Genomic DNA, 24593 nt, shown 5'->3' on the forward strand with positions numbered 1-24593 from the left:
ACCACAAGAATTGTTGGTTTACAGAATGTGCTCATCAACTGACAGATGTACACACCCACATAAACATATCTGCCAGAGTTCTCAAGCAAACATTCATTCAGAAACACATGCTCATATGCACTCTATCGCACACACACACACACACACACACACACACACACACACACACACACACACACACACACACACACACACACACACACACACACACACACACACACACACACACAGTCACACACACACACACACACACACACACACACACACACACACGCCCCCACACTCAGCCTTAGGCCACCCTTGTGTTAAAGAGTCCTTCTGAGCATGTTATGCAGCTGTCTTATGGCCTGCTTGGGATGTGCGTGCGTGCGTGCGTGTTTTGGATCAAAGGGTAGTAGTGGTGTGACTGCTGGTGTAACATTCACACTTCATTGTTAGTTGACGTAGAAACTGTGTGTACTCTATGTGCATGTCATTTTACATGGATGGACATGTTTGTGTGTGTGTGTACTGTATGTACAGACAGGTGACAAATTAAAGATAATACCTGAATAAATAACGGGACAAACGTAATGAATGCAGGTGGTTCCATACAGATAGACTGCATGATTCACTTGATCAAATAACATCCTATAGTGCTCCGCAGCATGTATACAAACTGAGCAGGAGCAGTTGACCTCAATGTTGGATCAAGATGGCAAGAGGAAAACATCTGAGGGAATATGAAAGAGGGTTCATTATTGGGACATAGATGGCAGGAGCCTATGTAAAACACTGGTTACACCTATGGGAGTGTTTGGACAGACTTGTTATGCTGTGTTCACACCGGCAGCTGCAAAAGATACAAAGATACACAGCATTTGTAGCTTTGTACCTTTGTGTCTGAAGCTGAAACCAGCTCAACCTTTTTGTAGCTGTTGAAGCTTTTGTAGCAGCTACAAACGTCAGATGTATCTCTTCGTGTAGCTGGCTTAGTGGAATGGTAGCCTGTAGCTTTATATCTGCCAGTGTTAACGCAGCATTAGACAGCACTCTCCACCACCATCGTCAAAACATGATGATAAATGAAGGTTGCCAGAAGAGCTTTAGTGCGCCTTGGCATAGATTGTCCACATCTCTGGAACTCTACTGGAGGGATGGAACACAGTCAAACAAAATAATATTCATGTGGTGCCGGGGAACGTTTTCTAACTTGTCAGTCCAAAATCTCCCATAGGTGTTCAATTGGGTTGAGATATGGTGACTGCAAAGTTCATAGAATATGATAATTTTCATACTCATCAAACATTCAGTGACCCCTCATGCCCTGTGGAAGGGGCGCATCCTGGACGAAATCACTCCCAACAGGATAGAAGTGTTTCATCATAGGATAAAGGTGATCACTCAGAATAACTTTGCAGTGACCCCTTCCCTCTAAGGGACAAGGGGACCCAAAACATGCTGGGAAACACCCCACAGCATAACCGAGCCACCGCATTTCTGACAGGGTCAAGCAAAGCGGGTCCTGTGGAATTCTCTAGGTGTATGCCATGCGGTCACCCCTTTTGGAAAATATGGTGATGGATGACTCATCTGACCATCGCTTTTCTCCACATCTCTGTGGTCCAGGGTCAGTAGCTTTGGCACCGCTTAACTCTCTAGATGTGCATTTGTCTTTGTAATGAGAGGTTTATGCACTGAAACCCTACAATAACATCCCTCTCCATGTAGTTGTCGACAGACTGTTCTTCCTGACAGTCTGATCACGTCCTGCATTGACATTTGACAATAACTTAACTCATCCACTGCCAGACTTATTGCTGGCCGTGTTTGCCCACTGCCAGAGATTTTTCATTGAAAAAGAAAAAGTACTCAGGAGCTGAGATACAGAATGTTTAAGCTTTAAGTTAACAAGGAAGTGGATGGGAGTCTTTTCCTTCGAAAACTCATATCTCCTTGGTCTTTGGGTCAAAAAAAAAAAAAAAAATTGAAAAAAAATTAATTACGTTTTTTACGTCTCTGGCAGGGTTGGTAAACGGGAATAATTACGTTTATTACGTCAGTGGCAGTGGATGAGTTAATTGACATTAAGATATCGCACTAATGCATTCGCATCATTTTCCAATCCTATTTACTGATGCCTTTCCCATACTGTAAATGCAAATGTCACTTTAGTCACTGTTCCGATTGACGCACTAGCCTGTTGAGCAGTCTTTGTTACTGAGGCTACTGCCATCTATACCCCAATAAATAAATTCCATAGTCACTTTGATCTTTTCTTCTTGCCATCTTGATCAAAACCGTGCCTGATCAGCACTTCTATACATGCCACTGAGCGTGATAAGATGTTAGTAGCTTAAAGTTAGAATGACACAGGCCTATTTCCTCCAGTGTTATTACTGTTATAACATTTTTTTTCCTTTCTTCCAAATTCTGTAGATTGAAATGTTGAGCAGCTGTATTTCTGGAGACACAAACAGAATTAAAGCTGCAAGCAGCGATGAACGGGCCCTCGACGTTCTGTCCTAGATACAAGTCTTTAAGGCTACGTAGCTTAAGCAAATGAACCGAAACCTAAAAAAGAAAAAAGAAAAAAAACAGACAAAGTTTGAATAAAAAAAAGTTTGGAAAAAAAATGTTCGGAAAAAGAAAAAAATCAAAACAAAACAAAATCTGAAAAAAAAAAAAAAAAAAAAAGTTTGGAAAAATGCTACAGAGTCCCATAAATGTTGGACTCTGTAGCATGCTGCGAACCGAAGTTATGGCTGTTTAAAGGCCGGCCAATAGGAAGACAGAGGGGACGGAGCTTCAGAAATTACAGCTCGTCCCTATTGGTGGTCTTAGTCCACATACCAAATTTGGACTCGGTAGCATGCTGCGAACCGAAGTTATGGCTGTTTAAAGGCCGGCCAATAGGAAGATAGAGGGGGCGGAGTTTCAGAAATTACAGCTCGTCCCTATTGGTGGTCTTAGTCATAGACTGTAAAAAAGAATGGACAAAGCCACTCCCCTGCTTTCTACAGAACGAAAATGAAGCCGATAGTTCAGGAACATGCATTCCTCCATCGTTAATATATACAGTTGGCCACGTCCGGAACTCAAACGCTATTGGTTGAGACCAGACACGTGACCAGCTAACCGGAAAACACCCCCAAAAATGCTATTGGTTGGGTAGCTTGTCAATCAAGAGCGGGGGCGGGGAATGAATGCTATTGGTTGTGTAGGTTGTCAATCAAATCATCCCGCCTCTCCTGGAGCATAGCCTACTTTATCGTCAATTTTAGAATAAATGGGACCATAATTTAGCAAAACGCATATCATGATGATTGAAAGGAGACTTTAAACTAGCGACTGGAAGCATATAGAATTTATGACAATTTTTATTACGGTAAGAAAATCTAGTCTAAAGTTTGTCAAAAACCCATTCACTTGCGCTAAAATAAATTCTTTCTGACACTTCAGGTTGGCGCAGGGTAAAACAGCGCCACTCTGGCCATTCATAAGCTTCCGTGTTGGCCTCATCGTAAATATCCAAGCCTTGCCCCTTGGTCTTAGTCCACATACCAAATTTGGACTCGGTAGCATGCTGCGAACCGAAGTTATGGCTGTTTAAAGGCCGGCCAATAGGAAGACAGAGGGTGCGGAGCTTCAGAAATTACAGCTCGTCCCTATTGGTGGTATTAGTCCACATACCAAATTTGGACTCGGTAGCGGACTGTGAACCGAAGTTATGGCTGTATAAAGCCCAGCCAATAGGAATTGTAGATGGGCTATTCTCACTTCCTGTTTGGCGTTGAAGTTTGACGCTTTCCCACGGTCACGCCGTTTTACGAAAACTCTAGCTTTTGATAACTTTTCATCGTTAACGTCTTTTGTGTACTCTGAGCGAATTTGAGGCGGAACCGACAATCCGCCTAGGAGGAGTGCGTTAAAGTACAACGCGTGAAAATGGCGTGAAATGCACAAATACGCCACTATCAATTAAAAATGGCCAACTTGGTTTTGGTCATTGCTCCAAGAGACTTTTTCGTAAGTCGGGACATGATACAGGTGTGTACCGATTTTTATACATGTAGGTGAAACCGTGTTGTCGGGCTTGAAGCACAAAGTTTTGTAGGGGGCGCTATTGAGCCATTAGGCCACGCCTATTTAAAAAAAAATGTATACATAATTTTTCGCCACTGGTAATGTGTGTGCAATGTTGCGTAACTTTTGGAGTACGTATTGCCCCTCAAAAACGCGATTCATTTGTGCAAAGAATAATAATAATCATTGCAGTTTCAATAGGGCTTCGCACTACTGTGCAGTGCTCGGGCCCTAAATATGGCATTGCATCTCTTTAAATGTATTGTGCATTCCACCTGTATGAAAGAAGATGCATTTGTTATATTCCTCCACTCATTTACACAGGTTCTTTCCTGTAATTTGTCACCCATCTGTACTGTGTGTGTGTGTGTGTGTGTGTGTGTGTGTGTGTGTGTGTGTGTGTGTGTGTGTGTGTGTGTGTGTGTGTGTGTGTGTGTGTGTGTGTGTGTGTGTGTGTGTGTGTGTGTGTGTGCAGTGTTGGGAAAGTTCACTTAAAATATGAACTAGTTCAAAGTTCAGTTCACAAATTTTAAAATGAACTAGTTCAAAGTTCAGTTCATAATTCAAAATTTTGAACTAAAGTTCATGGTTCAAAAAATGAACTAGTTCAGTTCTTTTTCGTTCTTTTTTTTCAATATATATTAGTGCTGTCAGGCGATTAAAATTTTTAATCGCGATTAATCGCGTGATTTGTGTAGTTAATCGCATGATTAATCGCATACTTTTTATTGTCTCAAACTTGAATGATGAACTGAAAAGCAGTGCATTGTATTGTATATGGAGCAGGATGCATCCAAATATATTATTTATTATTATTACTATACTTTTATTATTTATCCAATACATTATAAAACCAATGTTATTTATTTAATTTTCTTATACATTATATCCTCTCTGGTGTACATACACAAAGCACCCTATATTTATTATTTCCAGTGGTGTAAAGTAACTAAGCACATTTATTCAAGTACTGTACTTAAGTACAATTTTGAGGTACTTTTACTTTACTAGAGTATTAGCAGTTTTCAGTACTTACTTACTTCTACTCTACATCTCAGAGGAAAATATTGTACTTATTTTTAATTATTTGAAAACTTGAGTTACTAGTTACTTTGTAGATTTTACAAATACATGTATCACTTCAGCCCTATTTAAGTTTTGGATATTGGAAAATAGCCGATCTACAAGCTCACAACAGGTCACGGTGCGACACAGTGAGCTTGTAGATCTGCTATTTTCTAAAGATTTTCATTAATCTTGGGGGGGGGGGGGGCTGGGGGCTTGTCAAAGTGAGTGTATGACACTGTTAACATCAAAAGCCAGGTGCAGAAGTCCACTTTTAATCCCAAAATAAAGTCGGGTCGGACGTCCAGACTACAATACGTTCATTCAGAGGTTCGGGGGCCGGGGCTACCGTCCTAAAGTCGGCTGTAGGCTACGGTGCTACGACTCATCAGCCACGGACATGTTGTTGTGACATCCCAAACTCATCTCTCGCCGTTCCGCGGTGTTTACTTATTAATTCAGCCCAGCTTTAGCCAAGGAAACAACACCGATACTTTGGAAGAGACACAAGTCAACTTCCAAATGCTTGTGGCGGGGAAATAAGCTTCGCAGAGCGGATAAAGTGTCAGCTCTTCGCCCTGGCCGAGTGGCCGTAACTGTCTGTGCTGCTCACTAGCTGTCGCTGCAATGAGACTGTTCACTCGGAGTCGGACTCCGCGCTGCGCAGATGAATGTTTAGGCACCGCCTTGCTTTTCTCTTTTTTTGGCTGATGGTGCGTTCAAGACGCCTCGGAAACACAGAATAGGATGAAATACAACATGACAAACCGATGTAACCTTGGAAATTTGGGACACTCTTGAACGAAGTTAAACTGTGAGAGAACGCCGTTCACAAACGCCAGAATGAACGCGTTCACGATAACGTTCATCTAGCGGATATACAGTACGTTCAGTTCACGTTCGCCCAAAATATGAACGAGTTCATGAACGATCGTTCATTGAACGCGTTCAGGCACAACACTGTGTGTGTGTGTGTGTGTGTGTGTGTGTGTGTGTGTGTGTGTGTGTGTGTGTGTGTGTGTGTGTGTGTGTGTGTGTGTGTGTGTGTGTGTGTGTGTGTGTGTGTGTGTGTGTGTGTGTGTGTGTGTGTGTGTGTGTGTGTGTGTGTGTGTGCGCGCGCGCGCGCGAATTGGAATCGGGCTGTTTAACATTCCATTGTGGTTTCTCATCTCCTCTGATGTGTCTACTAACATATGTTGTCTGATCTCTACTCCTCTCTCTCTCTTTCTCCTCTCTTCCTCTCCTCCCCTTTCTCTCTTTGTCACCCCTTCTCTGGTCTCTCTTTCTTTCTTGTTCTTAATCTCTTCTCTTTAGTCTTTTCACCTTTATCTCTCTCTCTCTCTATTCCATGTCCCTTTGTTAATATGAGTGAATTATCTACAGTTCTTAAAACACGTGACCTTGATAAATAGCAAACATTCTTCTGTTTATGCTGTCCTATGAGCTGGAGATTCTGGAATACCCTAGAAATGATGTTGTTGTTTGTATATTGATTGATTGATTGATTGATTGATTGATTGATTTGCTGGTCTTAGTTGGTTGTTCCGGTTGATCAGCTGGTTATTTGTCGGTTCAGTCCACACTGATAAACAAATGATATGCCCGCCTCCATATTAAACTGTCACCACACAGGTCTTCTATCTGTTTGTCCATTCAGTCATCCATTTATCCATACAGTACATCCATCCATCTACGCTCACACTCCCACTCTACCCCATCCATCCATCCATCCATCCATCCATCCGCCCAGCAATCCATCCATCCATCCTTTCATCCATGTATTTTTACTTGTGTCTCTCTGTTCTCATAGTATTATTGAGTGTTTATGTTTGTATGCATGCTCTAGGGCTCTGTCTCAAATGAATTCCTATACCTTCTGTGTGCAGTGCTCTGCTTATAACCGTAGGCAACACCACCATGATATTAATGATATCCATGTGGTTTGACTGAATAGGAAACCCTGACAATGTCGAGTGCAGGATCACTAAGCTTCAGAGAGTCAGAAAGAGGGCTGTGACCTATTCTGATTTATGACCTATTGTTTAAACAATATTGATTTCCAGTTGGGTGGGACTTATCACATTAGGATCATTCACACACTGTAGGTTCAGTTAAGTTCATCCCATAAAAGTATTCTAAAAATTGGTTTAGATACCTGTGAATGTCTCAACTTTCTAGCACTTGTATTGTCTTATGGGGAGGGTAACCCCACCCATCTGGCGCCCCAGTGAGATTAAAATGAATGCATATTTTTCATTTTTCGGTAATTGCTGTTGAAGCCAGGTCTGTTAAGTACATATCATCTCCTACATTGCCCCCAAACCGTAAACAGTCTGTCTGGATTTTATTTGGTCGACGAGTTTCTCAGACTTAATGAGTCTGAGGCCGTCCCTCTGAGTGATGCCAGCAGAGAATAGCAAAGTCCTTGTTGTCTTAATTAAACCTCAATGCAGGCATGTCAATGGAAATTAACGCAAAATAAAGAGAGAGAAAAATTTGGCCCAAAGCCTCTGCGAGGCTTACTGTTGGGAAAATACAATTTCAAATTGAATCAGTTGTTTTATAAACATGAAGCCAGACACGTCGTCTCAGGGGTGTGTGAGCTCCTGTGGAGCTCCAACTGGTGAGGAAAAAATTAGAATGGTTGTTTCATATGATTTCAATTCAGCTGACATCTGTGTCTCACAATTTACAATAACAATCTAGGCATTAGCATATGCTGTTATCCTGAGTGACTTACAGTGAAAGTGCAAGATTAGAGACTTAAAAGAACGCTTCATCTTTTACCAACCGTATCTCCATCTATTGGTCCTTGCTAATGCTCACTATAGGAAGGCACCATTTCTGTCTTCTAACTCAGAGTTGGGCTGTGAAAATTGACCAGCCAATAACGCCATCGGAGGGGATTTCCAGCTGTCGCCTTTCACTTCCTGGAACCTTTCTCTTCCTGGTTAAATAGTAGTTGATACATCAACAACAACAAAACAGAAATGAGTAGACAAAAATGGTACTGTCCAATATAGACAATGATGTATAGCTGTTGCATGTTGCTGCAGGTGGAGCCTCCTTCAACAGCAGCTGCACTGCTGTCAGCTGCATGCATTAGCATTAGTCTAGCAATCCCAGCTGCCAAATCAGCAACCTGGCTTGATGTACAGTAGTGCCCTGCCGCAGTGCCGGATGACATTTGAGACAACTTTTCCCCTGTTTTTGTATTGATGTACACTTGAATTTGCTTCAAATATTTGAACAACGACAAACGCACAAAACCCGAGGTTTTGCGCCTAATCTCAGATCCATCATCAGTGGCATCATCACTGCATTCACTTTGAACGTCTTTTACTGAGACAAACTCAAATCAAGCACACCCTCTGCATACCGTTGTTCAAATGTTTGAAACCATGTATACATTACTGTCGTCTCACACCCGAGTTCAACCCCTCCATCTCCTTTTTTTGTTTTCCTCTCCCTCTCTCCCTCCCTCCCTCCCTCCCTCCCACCCATTCATCCATCCACCTGTCCCTCCTGACTCCCGCTCCTCCCTTCCCCTTCCATCCCATCCTTTCCTCTCCCCTTCCTCCTCCTCCTCTACGACAGTGCGGCCGGGACGCAGAGAACTTTGACCGTTTTTTCACACGCCACCCTCCAGTACTGACCCCACCGGACCAGGAAGTCATTCAGAACCTGGACCAGGATGAGTTCCAGGGCTTCTCTTTTATCAACCCAGAATTCCCTGGAGCCTCTGATCCCTCTGTTGCCACAGAGCAGGCCTGATCTGACACGCACACGCATGTGGAGAAACACATTTAGCATTATATTGTATACGTCCGCACGCGTGCACGCACCCACACCCACACATACAGTACATACATACACACATAACTGATACTGATCAGGCATAATCATAGATAGAATTACACACAGAGGTGTTTACACACGCACACACACACACACTCGCATATATACTATTCTTTACACATGCACGCATGCACACACACACTTCTCTTGGGTTCTATCAATACATATGTACAGTAAGACACACATCTGCATGCACGGACTTAGAATTACAGTACTTAAATACACGTATCAGCTCTACACACTTCTCAAATTCTCATATGTATTTGTGCATGCCAGATTTTAACTACATACACATGGACATAATTAGCATTTAAGAATACCGTACATTCATGCTTATACAACATGTCCTAGGAGGTTCACATGCACGCACGCACGCAGCGCACACACACACACACACACACACACACACACACACACACACACACACACACACACACGTACACACGCACACGCACACGCACACGCACACACACACACACACACGCGCACACAAACAAACAAACAAACACATAGATCAATAACACATGACCAACATCAGTTTGATTAATGCACGCAGAGACAAACTTACTGTACCATGTAACATAGCTCCAGCATTCCCCTTATTATATCTCTTTTTGTGAAAAGTGTTTTCAGTTGAGCTTAATCTCTGATGTGTTTTGTTTCCCCATTCTATCAGAATATTATGTCTGTTGGATCATACCTTAGCTAAACCTGGAATGTTTGAAATACTCCTGCATGAGTTTTAATAATCCCTGGACTTCATTTCCCAAAAGCACCTGCCTCACTTTCACTGCCTCCCTGACACCAATTTATGGTAAACATTTTTGGTATGTTTGGTATCACATTATGGTAGACATTTGTGCAAGACCTGTGCCACAAACAGCTGGAAATATTTTTTTAAATTTTCTGTTCCTGTGTCAATGCAGACCAGTCTTGGACACGAGCTACTAAGATGCTGCTGGGAAATGCAGTCCTTTAGTCAGACATTAATTACGTAATATTGTAATATTCAGAGGTACTGTATCCTATCTTTTAGTGTTTAAACAAGGAGAGAGAATAGTAGTTAGTTTCTCAGTGTAAAAAAAAAAGCATGACTACCTTGAAATGGGAATTGGTTTACAGATTGATTGTGTGTGTGTGTGTGTGTGTGTGTGTGTGTGTGTGTGTGTGTGTGTGTGTGTGTGTGTGTGTGTGTGTGTGTGTGTGTGTGTGTGTGTACATGCCTGCCTTCCTAGCGCCTTGCCTGGCTTTGTGTGTTAGCTGAATTTGTGTATTGAATGATTCCTTAATATCCCTGCCCAATCAGGCAGAACCTGTCTGATCCAAACTCCAAACCACCTTCGCTCACAATAATCGTATCGTGGAGATTTAAATTTATCGTGAAATTGTCCTCCGTCATACACTAGGACGAATTAGCTTTTGTTGTAGATCGGCAAATGTTCCCCCCAGAATAGGGATGGGGGTTCACAAAAGTGGCATTTTAAGTTTTAAGCATATTTGGATTATCGCGATAATATCGTTAATCATTTTTGCCACAATCATTATGACAATTTTCATATTGTCCCATCCCTACCTTCTTGGTACAGGCCAAAGAAGGAGACATTATTCAGATGTCAGATCCATCTAAAGTCAGTTGTCTGTTGGCTTTTGGGGCTGGCCGTAGGTTACATTTCCACTGATTGAAGAATGTCTCATTAGTCTATAAACAGTATGGGCTAAGGGTGTTGATAGGTCAACGTGAGGCACTGCAATGCAGGAAAATGTACTTGTTTTTGTTTTATTGATGTTTCCCCCAGCTAGCAATAATATTTTGTGGGGACAGTCGGACAGAATCTTGACCAAGAACATGCACAGACATTTCTATAGCAATCATAGAGAGGGGTCCTTGTCTTTGAAGTGCAGTCCCAGCAGCAAACAGTTGGTGAAATGTCTTGCCATTTTGGCAGTAGCCATGGGAACAAGGATGCTACTACTTTAACTGTAGTAGTTATAGCTAAAGTGGTATCTAAGATGGCTGTTATACGTTTAGTCTGCTGTAGTTGCAGCTATACACATCAATGTTGATTCAGAAGAAGTTATTTGGGGTTTCTTTGCAATACAATCTAATCTCTCCTAAAATCGGTACTAAAGAAATCAGTGGGACATTATACAGACAGTGTTGGTCTCCTCCATTGATGTTTCATGAACAAGAAAAGTTTTTTGGGCATGTAAGCTCTGATGTATTTTCCAATGTTTTTTCAATGTTGGCTTCAAAGTAAGATAATTTAAGACTAAGACCAGAAACATTTTCTACATGTGGGGCACCATATCCTCTGCCTTTAGTGTGGGAAAAAGTGTAGACACAATTGGCGATGCAAGTCTACTGCAGGGCAGTGAAAATATGGACTGAGCCTAATGGCCGACCGTTGAAACAGATGGCTAGGATTAACATAAGGCTGAGGGAGCAAAGGTTTGCTCCCGTTGGGAGTGGTATAAAATTGGCCTAGCCAGCTGAACTAGCTTTGATGATGGTAAAACCCACTCCAGTGAGTTCATCCACCACCTGAACATACAATATCTGAAACAGTACAGTTGCAGTGCAGTTCAAAAGTGTATCTGAGACACACTGTTGCAATATTTTGCAACAGAACAAAATCAAATACCATGTTTTTATGATGTAAGAGCAGTTAGCAGCAGTTAACTTGGCACCGACCTTTACTGCGACTCATCGTTTCATTGAAATGACAGAGCACATAACCGCGTTCTAATTGAGTTTTATGGCAGTGCTGAGTTCTTTGACCTGAAACAAATGGCAAGCAAGTATTCTACTTGTGAGTGATGAGTTATCTGGTTGATAGATATCTTCTACAGATAAAAAGAATGTACACCTCAGGATAAGATTTTTGGCACATTTTGGAAGTATAAGCAGCTATTTAAGTGATATTGAACTATGAATCGTACTGTTATCAGAACATAGTGCCCAATGCGAAGGCAAATTGCCTCCGGGTTTGCCTCTGCAGAGTGTAATATTTTTAGATAACTGCAGGGCTCGTATTTGATTATCTAGCAGTATACCACAGCTACTTACCAACAATTAAATCACAAGTAGTGGTCATTCATATTTTTATTTTGAGGCAATACACTGGAATAGAAACGTTTTGTTGGCGTTACAGTATCTCCATCAACTGTGGAATAAACATTACTGTACTACTCCAGCAAGTGATAGAAGCTGTAGTATCCACTGTATCAACAGTGACATTACCACGATATTTGCACATATGTTTTGTTTCCTCAAAATGTTATATTGAGATCCATGTTACTTTTAAGGATAGTGTGTACTGTAGCTATGTTAGCTTGAATAACTGTTGATACAGTAATTTTTTATTATGCATATCAATTATGAACTTTGTTGAGACCACAGCCGGTTATCTGCAAATAATGCACATCCTCTGTCAAATCAGAATTGAGCATTATCTGTGGCCATGGTATAATGTTGAACTTGAAATGAGTAGACAAACTAGAGTTGGCATGGGGTTGAAAGAAAGGCATTGGCTACAGTAACTATCATATACTATCATAGTCCTCCTCTTATGACGTCAGAACCTAAAACTCAAGCTGTCGATAGAAGAGTGCATTGAAACGTGATTGCAGATTATAGACTACTGTTCCCTACTGTGTACTATTATGTGCGTGAAAGCCAAAGTGTCAGGATTTCATGTTATGAGGTCATATTGTAAGGCTGCGTCCTTGTCCAGGAATATACAGTATTCCAGTCTATCTGTTCCTGCATTTTGGAACAATTATTTAATTCCTGTATTATAACAACCAATACCTTTTACATATGCATATACAAAAACATACATATATAAAACTGTGTCAAAGATTCAAATGTTGATTCGTATATAATATATCTTGTACACAATGTGGTCAGTATTGTAACAAATATAGGAGAGATATTGATCAAGGATTCATGTATTTTTTGTTTTTGTTTTGTTTGTTTTGTTTCTACGATTCCTCCCAGCGGAGGGAGAAGAAAATTTACTTTGTGCATGAAAAAAAAAGGCAAATTTATTTGGCCTGTTCATGACTAGAATTTACATAACATATAATGTATTAGACTGAATCAGTGCTTAAATTGTGTGGTCCGAGCTATCGTCCTGTATGCTATGTATGATACAATGAAATATATCCGAAAGAAAATGCTTTCACAATGCTCTCCATGTGCCAAAGTATTTTCCATAAAAACAAACAGCACACAAAAAATAAAAGATTTCAAAGATAATGTTGAAGGGAGGGACTTAATTGTTTTGATGTACTGTGTTTGCTATGTTTGCTAAGAGTCTTGAAATATTACTGTTTCTCTCTTTCTCAAACTCTGTTTATCTCAAACTTTATCTCTATATCAAACTCTGTATTTCAAGCTCTATCTCAAACGCTGTCTTCATCAAACTATCTCTACCTCAAAATATCTCAATCCCTCTGTCTTATCAAACTATCTCAAACGCTGTGTGTGTACCTCAATCTCTAGCTCAAACTACCTCTATATCTCTACCTCAGTCTCAAACTCTGTCCACCTCAAAGGCTATCTCAGACTGTTTACCTCAATCTCTATTTCAAACTCCCTCTAGTCTATCTCAAACTATCTCTGCCTACCTCAAACTCTGTCAACCTCAAACTATCTCATGTTATTTGTCTCTCTCTCTCTCTCTCTCTCTCTCTCGCTCTCTCTCTCCCTCTCTCTCTCCCTTTATCTCAAACTCTCTCCCTTTATTTCTCTCTCTCTCTCTCTCTCTCTCTCTCTCTCTCTCTCTCTCTCTCTCTCTCTCAGATGCTCTCTCAGATGCTCTCTCTTGCTCTTAAGAGAAATGTGAGACAGGACAGAGAAGGAGAAAGGAATTAAGAGGCCTTGAGGGAAAATCCAAAACCAAAGTGAAGATGGTGAAAGGAAGAGTGAGAGGAAGAGAAATGTGATGTGGAGGGAGGCAATGAGAAGGGAGAAAGAGAGGGAAAAGGGAAGAGAAAGGAGAGATGGACAGGAGAAGATGGTCAGAGAGGGAAGCCATGTAAGAGAAAGGAGAGAGAATTCCAAAGGGAACAGAGAGACCGCGAGAAGTGTGAGAGAGATAGCAAAAGGAAGAAGCTGTGGCGAAGGGGACAAGAAAGATGATGGGGTGGGGGGTTGGGGGGGCTATGACAGGCTGTGCATATTTCATGGCTGTCACTTATCATAAGAGCCTGGTCTGATTGAGAGGGCATGCAGGCCTGACCACGTCAGGGCGGAACATGCAGAGCACAGCCTACACTGTAGATACTGTACAACACAGCCTCATCGCTGCTGCGAACACCACTAGTGCTCCACTGATGAAGATGCTAGTGCTATACATACCACAACACTTCGACTATGGTTTGACGGTCTTAATGGGTTAAACAGCACTGCAGTTTTGCATCCCTAGACATTCAGTTCAACTCGTGGTGGTGGTGGTAGTAGCTGTGGGAGTGGCATTGCTGGTGTTGGCGTGGGTGGGTGGAGTAGTGTGTACTGTGCACTGCAGCAGTGTGTGTGTGTGTGTGTGTGTGTGTGTGTGTGTGTGTGTGTGTGTGTGTGTGTGTGTGTGTGTGTGTGTGTGTGATAATTCCAGCCAGTGGCTGGGGCACAAAGCAGCACACGCTTATCAGCCCAGAACAGGTCAGCGCTCCATACCGCTTTTCATTCACACGTTCTCTCGCTCGCACTCTCTCACTGCTCTGTTCTCTTCCTTCCTCTCCTCTCCTCTCCTCTCCTCCGCCTACACCTCCCCTCTCATCCCTCCCCCACTGACATCAGCTTGTCTCCTGCTAATCCTCTCGTTACTGAAAAGCGAGAGAGAGAGAGAGTGAGAAAGAAGACTGATGGAGGGAGAGACGGAGAGAGGGACTGAAGATGGAAAGAGGGGGAATTAAAAAATATACAGTAGTGTTTTTCTGTTAGTCTCTGCTTATAGAACACAGTCAAGTTAAATCTAACGGTGTGCACGTGCGCTACCGCATTCTCATGACTATCCTCATGCATATGCCCTACATGTATACTTAGTTATGTGTCTTGTATGTGCATACAGTACATACATGCATGCAGTATACATAAGAGACATATTTACCTCTTTCAAGCATCCATAATTGGGAATATTTCCTGCTGATTATTGATATATATCTCCAAATTTCAAATAAATGCTGGCTGTGGTAGAGTAGACCAACATACAGTACTGTATACACTTGTTGAATACATGAAAATAAAAACATGTATTACAGATTAGAAGAGAACCAGCATTGCATTCAACCACACGTTTTATCAATATATAATCGGAACAAGTAGCATACATGCTGCTAGCGCGAAAAAAGCACAACATGATGTACTGTATGTATGTAGTGTTAAACATGAATGTCACTTAAAACTAGGAGAAAAGGGGGACACGCTGTTGATGTGGCGCTGCTCTGCAAACGTTGCACAAAATTCAACTTAGGACACTGGCCAAAGACCCGATGCTGCATTCTGTCAGGAAAAATAAACAAAAAGACATGCATCTGGTGCATGTTTACATTGAAAATGTACTCTACGTGCATCAAACTGATATCCAAACCCGTGGGTTTGGATATACATTTTTTTGTGTGTACAGTATGATAAGATTAGCCGTATTTCCCAAGTATGGAGCCTCAATCTTGCAGATCTTGCAAATAGTCTACATTTTGTCAATATATTGATCAGTTACAGCGATATCCAAAGTCCAAACAAGGAGCATACATCACATTACATCATTTCCCCCTCCACCAAAACACACATCAAAACTTGGTGATTCGCCATTGACAACTAAAATGGTGTGGAGGAGGATATGCAGGTAGCGGCATTCCATGTGGTCACCCATTGTATTAGATTAGAAAAGCAAATGAATACAAAAGCAAGAGGTTTTACCGTAAATACATCAGTGCCTCAAAAATGTATTGATATTTCATATCGTTGCTGCCGGTAGAAACCTTATCTTATCTCAATATTTTACGTTTTTTTCGTAAATGAATGCCCTACTTGACGCACGTGTTTCGAGCTTGTAGATTTGCTACTGCTGCTATTTTTGTTTTCCACCCGACAGACGATATATTGATATATCGATACATTACTTTTATTACAATTTTATCTCTACGACATACTGTTCCAATGTGTACATGTGAACACGTGTGTAATAATATCCTTATCGTGCTTTTCTATCAATACTTCCACGCCAAGTACCGTTGATTGTATCTGTCTCTCCATCTCTATCTATCTCTCATGAACACACACAGTCTCTCCATATCTCTATCTCTCTGCCTCTCAGCGCTGGATGCAACTGAACCGTGCTGAGATGGAACACATTACGAGCTGGCCTACATGGCTGGCAGCTGTGTGTGTGTGTGTGTGTGTGTGTGTGTGTGTGTGTGTGTGTGTGTGTGTGTGTATGCATGCATGAGCTACTGTACAGTATGTGCACTTATGTGCATTGTATCTTTTCTAATGTAAATAGTTACCTCTTTGTGTTATTTGCAGGATTAAACACACAGTAAAGACAAATGCACCATTTGTACAGTACACATTGTTAAATGAACAGTGAGGATTTTACTGTGCACACATACACTTAGACACACATTGTATACTGAATGGATTTGTCAGATAGGTTATCTAACAAATGCATATACAATGTGTTATATATGACAATGCTACTTATGTTGATTAAGGTATATTAACATAAGGTAACACTTGTTTCCCACATGTTGTAGCGCTAAAGCCTGAGTTATACTTGGTCGTATGGCGGTACAGCATGACACCATCATACAATGGAGTATAAAATAGGCATTAGCTACGCAAGGGAAATCAGACGCACTTAGGTGTTGCACTGTGGCCAGGAGCTCAGAGGGTCTAGGCCTCTGAGCCAGGGAATCAAGTGGATCTTGTGCCCAGGCACTTGAACTGAAAGCTGGGCCAGCTGTGACAGGTGTGTCCCTGGGTTTGGTGAAATTCATCTCCAACCATGGGAGAGTTGGCAGAGAAGAAGGTAGGAGATGACGTTTTGAGAGTGATGGGCTGAACATCACAACTCCTATCCCCTCCCCCTTCTATCCAGACCACCTTACTGTTGCCTATACACTAATCCACGGAGCGCTGCCCTCTAGGTGGCGCGATCATAACTGCGGTGTCAGACTCCTGTTGCGGTGTGCGTAAACTGCTCGCTTTAGATTTAGCCTTTTCACTTAACTAAAGGCTCTGATAGATACAAAGTGTCACTGACGTGCATCAAGTCAGATCACTTGTTCACATTGTGTCAAATATTCTATTATATTCGGCTATTCAATTTCAACCAAAATAAGGGATGTAACACACACTCACACACGCACGCACGTAGACACACAATAGAGGGCAGCGCTCTGTGGATTTGTGTATACAGTAAAATCTAGTGCGTTAAGTTAACTCTGAAGATGTAAAATTCGACCCATAAGAGTCCCTTTCTGAGTTAATTTAACACTCCAGATTTTGCTGTGTGTGTCAGTCATCGGAATGATCAGTCCAGATGTTTCATATTCCCTTGCTATTTGTTGTGTGACGGGCTGCTGTTGCAAAATAAAAAACAACAAATCAGGAACGCAGCGTGCAAGCTGCTCCAAATTTGAATCACACATTTAGGGGCCTCGAAACAATGCAGAGTCAAAAGCGATCACACTTGCACCCATAGGGGGTGCCATGCATTCTACAAAATGTCGTTGCTTGCCAAATTAGGCACAAATTGATCTCATGAGAACAGTGTTTTTTTAGGGCAATTGCCCTCACAAATGTGTGGCCGTAGCCTATTTCTTACAAAAAATGCCATGAACTTACCATCCAATGGATACCAAAATTGTAATCGCATGTTGAGGGGCCTCTGAAGAGCGCATCTCCAAAACAACTTTCACTTATGCCCACAGCGGCCGCCACAAACGCGAACAGTTGCAACGTCTGTCGTACAAACTATTTTCCCCACAGCTTCCTTGTGTATGACAGCTACACCCCATGACTGACACAGCCCTGGGTAGGCAACCTGGCCTGGTGGGAATCTACGCAGCGCACTTTTGTAGTTTAAATTCTACTAAATGTTCTTCTCCTGTCCTCTCCTCAATTCTCTCGATTAGTTCCTCTTATGTTTGTCAGTCTGTGAATTGGATTCTGGCTTCTGTCTGTGGCTTGTGTGTTTCAGATGTACTTGCTGTCTTTATGGCATCTCTCTTCTATGCTATGGTATCTGATATGGTATCTCTCTCTGCTCTTTCTTTACCTGTAGTATTGATGTGTGTGGAGTTGTGAGACTTTTCCCATGTGACTTCTGTATGTTTATAGATGTGAATAGCCTATTTACAGTGTGTGGCTGGCCTGTTACTCTCCCTGTCCTCTCACCTTTGCTAGTCTCTACCATATATATATATATATATCTGTCTATCAATCGTGGCCTTTTATTCTTCAATATACACATGGATTTCTTGTTGGGTACGGTTCAGATTAACACCACGCATGCACACACACACGCACGCACACATGCACGCGTGCGTACACACACACACACACACACACACACACACACACACACACACACACACACACACACACACACACACACACACACACACACACACACACACGGAATGGGTGGATCATCCTGACACTCACAATGATGGGGGTTTGATACCCACAGGACTCATCTGTTAAAATGGAGGCATTTATGGAACTGAGAGATGCTTTACATGTAAATTGTATCCCAAAGTTCTCTCTCTGACACACACAAGTGCACACACTTTTTTTTTAAAGGAATGACAGCTGCCACATGTGTGCACTTAGCATTCTCATTACAGCTCATATCATAACCTACAAGAAGGTTATGATATGAGCTGTAATGCCCCCCCCCCCCCCAATTAATAGTATATACAGTTACAAAATGGTTCATAAAATGTTTAGTGCAACCAGAGATGTAATGCGGACCACATGGACCAGTGTTTGATTGCAAGGCTCGGGATTATGAGGAAAGGCTTAGTTCTCTTATTTTTTTTTGGGTTAAGGATAGGGGGAGTTAGTTTGATTAAGGTTAGGCTTAGGTTTATTTTAATTTGAAAACACTGCCAGTTATAGTCCACACGGTCTACATTTGGTTTGTACAACAATATCATACAAGAAAAGCTCCAATATTTTTGCTAATTAGCCATGAGATCAGGCTGGTGTATTTGCTAGCCCTGACAGGACCTGACTCAGCGATCTCACCTACTGTTTATATGCAGTATGCTCTGCAGGAGACCTCCACGTGTTACGTTGTATATGTGTGTGTGTGTGTGTGTGTGTGTGTGTGTGTGTGTGTGTGTGTGTGTGTGTGTGTGTGTGTGTGTGTGTGTTGCATTGGTGTGTCTTCCAAGATAGCTTAAAATGGCAGCAGTTTTCTTATACTGAACATACTGTAACTGGCCTATCCCCCGCACCTTAAAACACTCACACACACCCACACACCCACACACACACACTCTCTCTCTCTCTCTCTCTCTCTCTCTCTCTCTCTCTCTCTCTCTCTCTCTCTCTCTCTCTCTCTCTCTCTCTCTCTCTCTCTCTCTCTCTCTTTTTCTCCCCCCCCCCCCCCCCCATGGATCCACTGAGCCAAGCAGTGCATTAACAATTTGTTGCCCAGGCCCAGAGAAACCATCCACTGCAAAACACACACACACACACACACACACACACACACACACACACACACACACACACACACACACACACACACACACACCCTATTTCTCCTCTCTGGTTCCTTAGTTCCTTCTCTCAGTTTGTTCTCCATTGCTCTCTTTCTCAAGCCTTCTCTCCTTTTTTTTATTTCTCTTTCGTTCTGGATTGTGGCTCTTGTTCCCTAAATTCGTTCCGTTAAGTTTTCTCTTTCTCGTGCTCTGTCTCATTTATCTACCTCTTTGTCGAATTCACCCCTCTCCTGTTACGCCTTTCTCTTCTCTTCTGTCACTTGACTTTTCCGTTTGCTTTCTTGTCACCAATGCGGGTGTCACTGTGCGTATGAAAAGGTGTAATCACACTGATCTGATGTAACCTACAGCACTGGTTCTCAACCTGTGGGTCCAGGCCCACTGGTGGGCCACAAGGGTATTGCAAGTGGGCCCCAAATATTTGTCAAAACACTAAGATGATTAATGATAATATAACATTGATATTAAAAAGTGACACCAATAAATGAGAACGTAAAGTGCTGTGAAAATACACGCGGCCCACCCATCTCACAACTTAACACGGCAGCCGATAATGCTTTCGCAATTTGCAAGTGGGGGCCCTGATCCAGAAAAGGTTGAGGACCATGTGAGACGTGGAATGCTCAAGTTCATGTTCAAGTTCCTCTTTATTGTCATTCATAACTTTACAACAGAGATGTTTACACTCTTGCTTTCTGTCCTCTCTGTATTCTCCGTCTCTCTCGCTCTCTCTCTCTCTCTCTCTCTCTCTCTCTCTCTCTCTCTCTCTCTCTCTCTCTCTCTCTCTCTCTCTCTCTCTCTCTCTCTCTCTCTCTTCCTCTCTCTCTCTCTGTCTCTCTCTCTCTCTCCCACAGAAAACCAGTCGTGACACTTGTAACTTTGACAAGGAGTTCACTAAGATGGCGACGGACCTGACGCCTACAGACAAACTCTTCATCATGAACCTGGACCAGGACGAGTTCCTCGGCTTCTCCTACACCAACCCTGAATACGTGGCTCCCAATTACTAACACACGCACAACACTCACGTGCACACTTGTGTGCACATACACATGCGAGTACACCCACTCACACACGCCTACACGCTGCGGAAACAAAACATAAATATTAGACTTGAATACATGTCTCCCAAACCGCAAATACATGCCTTCCAAATATGAATGACACACACACAAACACACACGCACTAATGCGCAAACGCACTCACACATGGACTGGACTGGACGGGACGGGACGGGACGGGACTTGATGGCAGAGCGACTGATGGCTCTGGTCTACAAAAAGGTCTGAGGTCACATGGGTATGAAGTTTACCTGGTCAAGTCATACTGAAATACGAAGCACAAGGGTGTGAGTCATTGAGAAGAAAATGTACGTTTGTTTTATTTCTATCCTGAACAACAGCTATTCTATTTACAATACAGTATGTACGGTGGGATTGCAGAGTACCTACCACCATATCGTTGCTGTCGGGCAGAAACCTTGCATTACCACACACACACACACGCACACACGCACACACACACACGCACGCACGCACGCACGCACGCACGCACGCACGCACGCACGCACACACACACACACACACACACACACACACACACACACACACACACACACACACACACACACACACACACACACACACACACACACACACACACACACACACACACACACACACACACACGCGCGCACACACACAGGGTTGTGATTATGAGGTGAAGTCTTTGTTTTTAATTAATGCCCTTCTACGTCATGCTACAGTGTCACACAAAAGTAGAGAAAATAGCCGATCTACAAGCTCACAAAGCGTCGCATCGCAATGCGTTGTGAGCTTGTAGATCAGCAATTGTTCCTATTTTTGATGCTCCACTACCCACTGAGACCAAACATCCAGAGGTATCAAGGAGCATTAACGCACACAGTACGTCCTAATAACTGACAAAACACAAGAATTTCCTCTCTGGATCAATAAAGTGGAATCCGATCCCAAAACCTAATTCATACTTCGTAGTACGGCAGTTTCGCTTTGCCAAAAAGAACCAGTCTACAAGCCAACAACGCCTCGCATCTTCTAGACACAGGTCTGCTTCAGTGTCTTACTGTGAATCAGCAGATCTGTGCTGGTCTTTGGTGTGATGTGTGAGCTTAGCACTGTGATGTTGGATTGGTGAAATATCGCAGGTTAGAATAAAGATACCGGATACCAAACAACAGTCAGGAAGTGTGTGCATCCCGTAGTTTCTCAGCGGCCATGACATTAACCCATTAGGCCGGTTCTAAAAACACCTTCTAAATCCTACCTCAGTTTTCTGAAAAACTCTGTTGGGTGGAAACCTCATATGTCCAAAACTGTTACTTTTCAGGATTAGAATTCAAAAATAGCAAAAGTTGCAGATCTACAAGTTCAAAACGTGTCGCTTCGCGCAGCGTTTCGAGCTTGTGGATCTGCTACTTTTGATGCTTTTGTGTGACGCTGTAGTATGATCAAGTAGGGCGTTAATTTACGAAAAAACACAAAAGGTTAGACTATGGCGATAAGTGGTTTCTGACCGTCAACAGCAATATATAGCAACAACTAAAATGACACAGAGGCGTTCCCAGCTTGAAAGGTTTCATTTATAATTGTTTGCGCTGTTCACTGTAAAAGGTTTTCAGGTGAGAACCTTCAAAAAGGTCTTTTGAAGTACAAGCCTTAAGTACAAGCCGTTTTTTCAAGGATCCCCTGGGCCTGAAGCACTTCCACAAGATGATGCTTAGTGATGATATTACTGACCAATCCTCACCTCTTTAACCGTAACTAGTTTCACTAGTTACGTTTGCTGTATTTTATTGTTTGTATTACAGGATGAACTTCTGCTATCATGACAAAGAGACAGTTTGGTCAGTTGCAGCTGCACAGCATTTCTAGTAGCGTACTGTCACTCAGAATCATTTGACTTTGAGGAAGGCGTTGTGGTTAAACTTAAAACTCAATAGTATTATAATGAAGTGAAATACATTTTGTGTCATAACAGACAAGTAAGTAAGTAAGTACAGTTAAGATGGTTAAGATAATGTGTTGTCATGGTAACTCCATCATTTGCCTGAACATGGGCTCCAACCCTCACATACTCAACACAGAATGCCAGGTGCAGTGGTCGAAGAAGTTCTCCAATTGTTACCAATATTGAGTACCAATATTACAATGTAGAAATACTCTGCTGCAAGTAAAAGTCCTGTAATAAAAATCTGCCATCGAGTAAAAGTACAAATGTATTAGCAACAAAATATAATTAAAAGTGCCAAAGTAAAAATAGCCGATCTACAAGCTAACACCATGTTGTTGTGAGTACACCTATCTATCCATCCATCCAAGCTGCGCGTCGTTAACAATCACCACCACTGGCAACCAGCTTTAGACATGGCCCTGCCCTGTTCAGTACAGCAGATGCTGTTTGAAGTCAGATAGCTGACATATGCCCAAACCCAGAGTACCACAAAAGCCCAATTTATGCTCCATTGCAAGACGGTGTCGCATGTCGTCAATAGCAGACCTAGTAAGTATGAATCAGGCTTAATGAGTAGGAAATGGAAGCCACTCTACATCCACCAACCAGCTCTCTCTCTATCCCGCTTCTCTTTCTTTCTTTCTTTCTTTCTTTTTTGCTTGCTTTCTTTCTTTCTTGCTTTCTTTCTGTATTTCTTTCCTTCTCCTGCCCTCTCTCCTCTCCACTTCGTCATGCCTCATTCATTGTGATTTCCTTGGCTAGTAGTCTTCAGGTCTGTTTTAGGGGTCGCTCTGGTGACGCTGTGTTGTCACTGCACTGGCATGGCAGTGCGACAGCCCGCACTGTAACACTGTCCTTCCCGTTTCTCGGGTGTGTGTGTGTGTGTGTGTGTGTGTGTGTGTGTGTGTGTGTGTGTGTGTGTGTGTGTGTGTGTGTGTGTGTGTGTGTGTGTGTGTGTGTGTGTGTGTGTGTGTGTGCGCGTGTGTGTATGTAAGCATGTGTGCTTGTGGTTAATATAAGCTTCGCTAGATAAAACCAATTATTTCTAACTCACAGGCCTGAAGCCGTCTGACTACAAACTACATTATATTGGCTATAATGTCAGCTATCTCCACATACTGTTCAATATACACGCGTGCACACACACACACACACACACACAAACACACACACACACACACACACACACACACACACACACACACACACACACACACACACACACACACACACACACACACAACCTAGCCCATGACTAAGGGTTGTGATTATGAGGTGAAGCATGGCGGGCGTACAATAACATTGTGTCCTACAGGCAGAGAGAACATTATATTATATGGGTTCACTACACAGACCTTAAGCCTAATTCATACCCTGCAGTACGACAGCGTCACTTGCCGAATAGAACTGATTTTCAAGATTTATAATCGGTTCTTTTCGACAAGCGACATAAGTGTAATAACGGAGAGAGAATCAAACATCGCTCTGGAATCATGTCACTATTGTCTTCTTGAGCTAGGAGCACCAACCTTCTCCTTGTCCCCAACACCAAGCTCCGCACCATGGGCGACCGGGCCTTCTGCTATACAGCCCCATGTCTGTGGAATTCCCTCCCCGAGCACCACAGCCCACTGATGCTTTTAACACATTGACTGCCACAGTTTATTCTTAATTTACTGCATTGACTGCCAGCGAGTTGTTGTTTTTTTTGTTTTGTTATTTTGTTATTTAAATGCATTTAAGTTTCTCAGGCCATACGAGAATCGACCACCAGAGAGCAGCAAAATGACACCCTCGATGACTCGCTGATCGTCACCCGGACCAAAGAAAATAGAAGTGGAGCTATCCGTTTGTATTTTATACCGTGTGAAAA

General features: G+C 42.4%; 1 protein-coding gene across 2 annotated transcripts in view; it reads left to right on the forward strand.

Moving 5' to 3' along the window:
* The window catches only part of prkcbb (protein kinase C, beta b), a 115343-nt gene extending 94454 nt beyond the window's left edge, over positions 1–20889 (forward strand). Inside the window, exon 17 of one of the 2 annotated variants that reach the window (XM_084072529.1) lies at positions 20583–20889. In XM_084072529.1, coding sequence (XP_083928655.1) covers positions 20583–20738 — 156 coding nt within the window. In that variant the 3' untranslated portion in view covers positions 20739–20889. Of the gene's footprint in view, positions 1–8727; positions 9510–20582 lie in introns of those variants that run through there. The other variant, XM_084072528.1, reaches the window with a different exon arrangement.
* The last annotated feature ends 3704 nt before the right edge of the window (positions 20890–24593 follow it).

The sequence above is a fragment of the Gymnoscopelus microlampas genome, assembly GCF_963454915.1.
Source record: "Gymnoscopelus microlampas genome assembly, chromosome: 11".
Taxonomy (NCBI): domain Eukaryota; kingdom Metazoa; phylum Chordata; class Actinopteri; order Myctophiformes; family Myctophidae; genus Gymnoscopelus; species Gymnoscopelus microlampas.